This window comes from Choristoneura fumiferana, chromosome 27, assembly GCF_025370935.1.
Source record: "Choristoneura fumiferana chromosome 27, NRCan_CFum_1, whole genome shotgun sequence".
In the NCBI taxonomy this organism is placed as follows: domain Eukaryota; kingdom Metazoa; phylum Arthropoda; class Insecta; order Lepidoptera; family Tortricidae; genus Choristoneura; species Choristoneura fumiferana.
In genome coordinates, this window is record NC_133498.1 from 8509854 (window position 1) to 8518636 (window position 8783).

Genomic DNA, 8783 nt, shown 5'->3' on the forward strand with positions numbered 1-8783 from the left:
AAAAATGGAAATATCTAAAAAATAATAATAATAATTTAAGCTGTTTAATTCAAGCAAAAGAACAAAAAGCATTTTACAATAATTAAAGTGAGTCCTTAATCCTAATTTTAAGGATTTTGCGTGGCCTCGATTAGCGAAAGACTGAGTTGCTCACGCGTAATCTATGCGGCGCGTTCTTCTTTTCAAAAAAATACTTAAAAGAGCGTTTTGCGGCCTACTTACAGAATAACTGTGATGTTTTTGAATTTTCAGTTTTTTTTAATTTACTGATAGGTTTCTAGCAAAATAGCCCTTGCCTTAGACATTCATCGAGATCATTACAGCTGTTTTCGAGATAATTGTGGCATCTGTATCCCTAACTAAATGCTCCCATCTACTGAAAAGTTAATTTTAGAGATCCCTTAAAGGCATAACTTTGTCTTTTCACACGTATCTCAAAATTCTCAAATGCTGTCAGTTGTGTTTCTTTCCTTATTTTTGCACAGAAAAAGGTTTACATATATAGATACAAATCTGCACATTTTATAATAGTATTTCAGATACACCTACTTATAGTATATTTGATTTAGAGTTCCTTATAAGAAAAAACAATAACAGATGTAACTGTTTTCCCTAACAAGAACCAGTTATATGATTATAAAGAACATCAATAAATTCTGTATCAATTAAAAGTATATCTATTTAAACTTACAACACTAATATCCGCTCAAAACGAACTGTAGTAAGTGCGGTTTTATTCATAAACCCGCTTATACCAATTATTAACACCTCGTGTTCAGAAGACATTAACTTTATGCAAATTTTTATATATTTCACGCGGAAATTGGATTTCTTGGATTCTTTTAGTTTTACACTTAAAGTGTTTTGCTATGCGGGAGGTAGTTTTTATAACGTAATTTGAATTGAAATATCGTACTGTTATATATATAATTCATGTTTATTGAATATTAAATTTAATTTTACATAATGTAGGTACGTACTCTTAAATTAGGTTGAATGATTATGATTACTAAACAAAGAAAAATAATGTGTGTGTGTGTGTCTGTTTTTCTGTGTATTTATTATCATATTTATACATAATTGTGTCTATTTTTTTAATAGCCTGTATTTGTCTGCACAACTGTATTTAGAGCAATGACTCTTTTTATATACTTTTCCATCTTCGTTATTTTAAACAAAAAAAAAGGTATTTAAGTACATTTAAAACACATCTACTTACAGTTTTATTACTGAGTAAGTACAATCGAAAATATCTTATCAATTAATTCTATTGCTTCTTTATCTAATAACGAACATAAGCCGCCATCATCGTTCAGCTGTAATAAAAAAATATTACTCAATTAGACATCTAAAAAGCAAAAACGTCGTAACTCAAGATACACTGCACACGAAATGCAGTACACGATTTTTATGATTGTTCATTAAAAATCCCTTACGGGTTAGACTTACAATCAATTATTGAATACCTAAGTATTAAAAAAAAAACGAAATTTAGACAAAATGACAGTAATTATTCCTTCGCGTTGTTTTTTAATTCAGGTCTTTATTTTAGACAACCCATATTATGTTAGAAATACTTAGTAGGTAACTAATTAGAGCTAAAAAATGTTGTAAACTGACATTAATTTTGTAATCTTTGTAAAATATATGCTTATGTGTGATTAGATACCAAAAAACAATAACTTGATATTTCGACTGACTATTCAGCATGCATGGCTATACAGCGGGCTAACTTAAGACTAAATAAATGAAAGAAAAAAAGTTTACATTAAATACATCCAATTTCATATAAAAAATTACCTACGATAAAATTAAATACAACTCGGACCATAACTGTAAGTAATTATTACCGCAAACATAATCCCACTTACGACGTTATGGCACGTTGTTGCGGACCCCTATTCGTTAATTGGCGTGGGTGGGGTTCCGCCCAATGACGGCGTGAAAAATGCTGTATCTCCACAATTAGGTTATGCCATGTAATATTTATTAGGTTTCAGATGTGGGGCGGAATACGGGTTTGTAAAAATAGGGTAGCGTAGACTGTGGAGTTGAGGGATATGAATAAGTGCGGTAATATTGTGATTATTACAAGCTTTGCCGTGTTAGTTTGGGGCAAATTTTATTCGAACTTTACTTTAAATTTGGTATTTGTATGTAGGTTGGATGACACTGCAATATTTTGGATGTAAAGCAAGTATCGTCATCAGAAAGTTAAGCCAAAAAACCTTTTAACCTTGCTCTTCTTACCTCATAACTGTGTGATGTAGAGTTTGGTAGCGAAATAACAAAGTAAATAGGTGTAGGTAGTTAGTTACGGTAAATGTCCTTGTGTTTGACACGGTGAAGCCCAATGGTCACCCTGCGGTCACTTTTATGGCTTATGAAAGGATGGCAACTACATACTGGGCCGGAGATTCGATTTGTAGCATTCGAACATGGCGGATGTAGACAAAATCTAATTTTGGTATTTCTGCCTCTTTGGCTAGTTGAAGTATAATTTTATCAAAAGTGTTTTATGCGGCTATTAACCTTAACAGTGAACAGTGATCACAAAATTCTATATTGCTCTCGTGTCTCACATTTTTTAATGCACAAGTTGTCTCCGCGTTGTTTGTGGATTTTTTTGATCAAGTTGCAAAAACTACAATGACCGTACAACGTGAAATAGAAGAATATATTTATCTTTAATTTAACTGACATTTGCCTTAAGGCCGCCATTGAGGGGAATAATAATAATACATACTGGGACAGTGACCAGCGCTCAGAATTCATGTTTTACTTGGAGCTTTAATGGTTTTATACGAATATTGAAAGAACAAATAAATTGTGATACTACATTCTCACTTAATCCATAATTAACCGAAAGGCTTCCATTACGAAATAATTAATGATCAATTTTAAAAGACGTTACGGTAGTTAATTACTATTTTGGTAAAAGGGTTACAAATTATATTTCATTACTTCTAATTGTCTTCAATATAACGTTTAATTTACTTACGTATTTGCAGAAAATTACTACCTGAAAGGTAGTATTTCTTTTTTACTTTGATTATACTTAAAGATTTTGTAAAAAAATACTTCGTAATTGCTTAGTAAGTTTGGTTTATTACAAAAGTACAATTTTACGATAAGATGTAGGTTTTTTTAATTACAATAATTCAGCCTATAATTTACGACCCATCAGTGAAGTGGGCTTAATATTGCAAGGGAAATGTAAGGCAAGAATATCTTCGGATCTTATTTTTCCATGTTTTCTTTCCGAAATGCCACGTACAAAATTAAATGTTCTCTTTCATTATTTTAAACCTCGTTGTCAATGTATACCTAGTCGAAGAATCTGAATCGCGTACTTATGTAGAAACATTTCCACAATCAATATCACGATAATCATATCGTGAATATTTTGTTAACTTGACATACCACACTTTATATGACTGTGTGGTATGCCAAAATCACATTTGCAGCGTAAAGCATCCACTCGAGTTCACATTCCCGTACTTGCGACTGTACACTGTGTGATTTTTCCCACACTCTTCATTACTGACGACACTGACGTCTTGTAAAAATGGAAATACAGTGCAAGTTGAGTTGCTACGGCACCATGCTGATATCTATGCCATTAGCAGGTTATCTCAGAATATATTTACCTTAACTACTTTTTTATTTGTCACCAGGTCCTAGAAGTAGGAGGGTCAAAAAGCGAGATACCACAGAAGAAAAGAGACCAAGAACTGCGTTCAGTGCTGCTCAGCTCGCTAGGCTAAAGGTAAACATTAATGTAGTTTTTTTTATTAGCCTATTTTTGTGTCCCACTGCTGGGCAAAGGCCTCTCCTCTCTTGCTCCACTCCTGCCTATCAAAGGCGAGCTCCCGCCATCCCACATTATAGGCATCTAAGTCGTCCCTCCATCTCCTCTTCGGTCTGCCTCTATTACGGTATCCGTCACTAGGGACCCATTCCGTAACAATTTTGGCCCAACGTTCTGGGTTCATTCGACAGACATGTCCAGCCCAGTCCCACTTTAACATGGCTGTCTTTACGCCCACGTGAGCAATTCGAGTCTTTGAGCGCAGCTCAGTGTTTTTAATATGGTCCGTTCTTCGGACACCAAGAATGCTACGCTCCATTGTCCGCTGGCAAACCTTGAATTTGGACTTTTGAGCTTCGGTAAGTGACCACGTTTGCGCGCCGTAGGTTATGGTGGGCAGGACACTCATGTCGACGAGTTTGCGCTTTAGCGATATTGGAAGGTTCCCTTAATAACGTAATGTAGTTTAAGGAACAATAAATAATTTTAATAAGGCAGAAGAAAAGAAAGGCAATTAAGCAAATGAATTTCAATAACTTAAGTCAAAATGACCAAACTTTAAACAGTATGGCAAGAATTAGGTATCCAGATCGCCTTGTACTCGCTAATCCTCTCTGAAAGTAGCAGTGCTTGCACAGCGTGAAGAGTAAGACCGCCGATAAAAATACTGGTATACGACGTATTCTATCAAAATTATCCCATTGAACAGAAGCCCTTTATTAATACAAAAAAGTATTCTATCTTAGCCCTCCAGGCTGGAAATGCATTTACAATCCTCTAGCATTGCGATTCTGTATGTGAGGTGGTGCTTCAACCACCAGATAGCTAATTTTTCCCTTTGACACACTATTTCTTAAGCGAACCATATCAATCCTTTAGGTGCATCATCATCATCATCATTATATCAGCCGTAGGATATTCCCTGTAAAGCTTGCCCCATCAGGTGCATGTATACTTTGATTTAAAGTACAATCTAACCATACACTTTTTCCGCAGCACGAATTCGCCGAGAACCGCTACCTGACTGAACGCCGCCGGCAATCCCTGGCTTCAGAACTGGGTCTTGCGGAGGCTCAGATCAAGATCTGGTTCCAGAACAAGAGAGCCAAGATCAAGAAGGCAGTGGGACAGAGGAATCCCCTGGCATTGCAGCTCATGGCACAGGGCTTGTACAACCATAGCACCGCCACTGAGAGCGACGAGGAAGAGGAAATAAGCGTGACTTAAGTTTGAAAAATTAAGGGGAGTACTGTAACGAAACAGTAATTTGAGGCAATAAGCTGTAAAGTTAAAGTATTCTGACTGCTGATCACTGTCTCAGTTGCCAGTTTTTATTTTATGTCATTAGCAATAGAGGTGATAGCAGGGTGTCATCTATTGGGCTTTAGTATGTCGAGCACTAGGACGTTAACGATGATGATGATGATGATGAGTTAAAATCAACCTTGGCAAATCGGTCACTATGGGTTATACTTTAAGGATGTTATTTCTGGTCAAGTCTATAGATTATAGATACCTAATCCTCGTAAAGACCAGAGTATTAAGGGCATAAATCAAATGGTAACTTGTAAAAGTGAATAGTAAATTTCCTTGACTGATATTAAGTTTCAAACTGCGATTTCAAAATTTATTGTAGGTTCTATGAGATAAAATAATCTTAATGTTACATTTAGAGTCATCATTTTTAATTGATCATTAGCGAATTTTTTTTAAAAACAACAGCAAATTGCATTAAGTTTTGGGATGGGTTTAATGCTATACTCGCAGTAGTCAAATTTTATTTTAAGTTAACATAATTATTATGATTTCTCTAATGAAAATGAGAAAATATTCTTGAGTTAAATATTGAGGAAAGTTGATTTACGTCTTTGAGTGTGGTAGTAGTAGTAGTGCAGAACTATATTTTTGTTAATTGGTCCACTTGTCAAGGAAAATAAGAGACAGACTTTTGTCACTACATCATTGTAAATATTGAATTTCTGACAACATCGTTTGAAGATAGTGTTATTTTCACGATGCAAAATCTCAGATTAGTTTATACTGTAAAAACACATTTTGTAAATATAGTTCAAGTTTGTAGAGGCTTAATTTAACTTAAAATTGATAAACAGTTACAGTAAAAAGTGTCTTGAAGTGTCTTTTTGTATCTGTTTTGTCACTTTTTACATCAAATCGACTGGTAATTAATTTCAAAAACAAAGCAAAAATGTTTGAAGTTTTTGAAAATGGCCTGTCTGTAATAAGGTGGTATAATAGACTTAAGTTATATAAAATGTTCCTGTATTTTAAAATTAAAATAACAGTATAATAACTATTTATTTCTCTTTGTAATAAAACGTGAATATTAGGGAATAAGTTCGCATTAAAAGTATTTAGTGATAAAATGCCATTTACAAAAATGTGGTAAGTAAAGAAAACAAAAATGTCGTAACTCGAAAACTGTTTACAGCATTTTTGCCTTGTGATTCCAACTATACACATTTAGATACGTTAATATTGGTTAGTTTAATATGGTCATAATAATAAATTATATTATCATCGCTAAGTCACAAACTTGTAAAAACTCTTTATTGTAGAAAGTAATATAATTATAAACCAGGTTGTCCAAGAAATTTTAAATATTTCTGTGTATAAGTTGTCCCTGTTTGACTGAAGACGGTAAAGGTGTAAGGTGCAAGGTGTTTATGTTTTTTTTTTATTAAAAGATAATCATGCCACACTTTGAACATTGACTAGTACAGTCGCCATTTCAGAGCGGCCAAGGTGATCAAAAATATCGATACATGAACTCTAATACCTTAATAATAGAGTGCATGTGCCGATATTTTTGACCACCTTGGCCGCTCCGATATATCTGGTAGCGACTGGACTGGGACAGCCGGAAGTACCTACCCTACAGGTTTTTCAGTTATGGCAATTTTTACGGAAACACCATTTTAAAAGACTACAAAACGTTAATTTAATAACTGAAAACCAGAAAGTAGTTTGCTCAGAATCGAGAGTAGAATCGATTACACTATGTTTTAAATTAGGTTGTGTTTGTGTTTTTAAATCCCTTTTTTATTGTGCCGAGTCTGAAAGTTACGACTGCAACAGGCGCCAATTAAACATTTTAGCGAGGTTGAATACTATTTCGATAATTTAATACTGGCCGTTTTGGTGTCAATGTGTGATTTTCATCTAAAAACGTCAAAGCGCAACTGATGAATAAAAATTATGAGTGCAGTTAGAAATGTAGTAGAATTACTGACTAAGCAAAACACACGAATATCTTTTAAAATAATGAAGGTATTAAAAAATAAATGCAATCAACTAACTTGAAATGAAAAAATATTGTTGGGATGTCTGAGTTTTTCAGTTATTTAATTAACACTGTGTATATCTTTTGATACCGTTGACTTAAAAGTTAGATTTTTTCACTGCTTCAAAGCGTAGTCTTGAGTATTTGATATTAATTTCAGCTTGATACCTGAATGGTCCCTAACAAACAGACAGACAGACGAACAACTAAGTGATCATAAAAGGATTTTTTTTTGAGATACTTGCCCCACCATTTGGTGAAATATAAAAAAGTATTCATTTTATTATACAGTGTAAATTATATAATTTATAATATTATGTTTGATTGAGTAATGGCAATGATTAATTGGAAATTACGTTTTCGATGCCATATTTTCAGATGTAGTGTAATTTGGTAGAATTTAGGCGGATTTCGGTAAATGATGCGATAATGGTAACCAAAATAGCGTAAGATTAATGAATAAAGTCAAATTCACAGTTACTATAGTTTGCACTTAAAATAAATGAGAAATCATCGATGATACTGCAATGACGCGGAACTAACATTGTCTAATTCCACGCAATCTACGAAAAGTAGCCAATTTGATAATAAACAGCTGGTATTATATACACAAAGTCACTTAATTACAAGCTTTTATTTAGTTTCACCTGTCCCGTGGTCAGTCTGTAATCAAATCTTGCAAGTTAAATTCGATCAACTTCCAGTCGTTGGATTGACTTGAAATTTGGTGGATTGTAAATTGTGTGACAATACAATAATCTGGTAGTCACATCCTGATAGTCCGGCCAGGATCGTCTCAACAGGACAGAATTATTCAACGGTTAATGGTATCGACTTGAAATTTGGTATGCAAATGTAGTTTGGGTGACAATACAAGTACAGTCAACAAAAAGTACAGTAAAAAACTTGTATTAAAAATGAAATTTGTACCAGAAACTTACTTTATAACTCTGCTGTACAAAATTTTCTATAGTCAGATACACGACATTAGTCTTTGTTGGTTACGCAGCATTGCAGTTACATCGACGAAATGGTTATTGAAAGATGTAATTTAATTGTAACGTAGGAATTTTAAGTATACCGTAAGTACAATATCAGGCTATTTACGAATAAAAACATTGTTTTTTTTTTGGTGAAGGGAAAACTACATCAGAGGCCGTATTGTCTAACGTTTCTGGCGCATTCAAATGACAGATTTGGCATCCTAAACTGTCATTTGATTGCGATCGCGAGCGTCAGAAACCTAACGGCAATACGGCCTCCGATCGAATTATAAATAGAAAAATAAAGTTGTTTTTTTTTTCTTTCACCAAAAAAAATGTGAGAAACAAAATGTGTTGAATTCTTTAACACTTTTGACGTTGATTGTATCTATTTTAATTTAAATAAACTTAATCATGTTTTCTTCCAATTTCGTTTTGTAAATATTTAATTTTAAACAAATCTATTATCGATGTTCGGTCTTGACTGTTTTAGTTTTAATTGTAAAAAGTAATAAATTATATCTATGGTTTTCAAATTCTATATTTCGTTTCATTCCATCTATTCCTAATATAAAAATTAAATAAGATCCAAATATTCTTTAATAAATTGCTGCTTAAATAATAATGTAAAAGTGACACAAATGATTCAAAAGAAAATCGCAAAATTCCCATTTCAAATGCGAAAAAA

General features: G+C 33.3%; 1 protein-coding gene across 1 annotated transcript in view; it reads left to right on the forward strand.

Moving 5' to 3' along the window:
- Window positions 1-8572, forward strand: part of LOC141443420 (segmentation polarity homeobox protein engrailed-like) — a 34142-nt gene extending 25570 nt beyond the window's left edge. Inside the window, exons 2-3 of the mRNA XM_074108715.1 lie at window positions 3678-3769; window positions 4808-8572. Coding sequence (XP_073964816.1) covers window positions 3678-3769; window positions 4808-5038 — 323 coding nt within the window. The 3' untranslated portion in view covers window positions 5039-8572. The remainder of the gene's footprint in view (window positions 1-3677; window positions 3770-4807) is intronic.
- The last annotated feature ends 211 nt before the right edge of the window (window positions 8573-8783 follow it).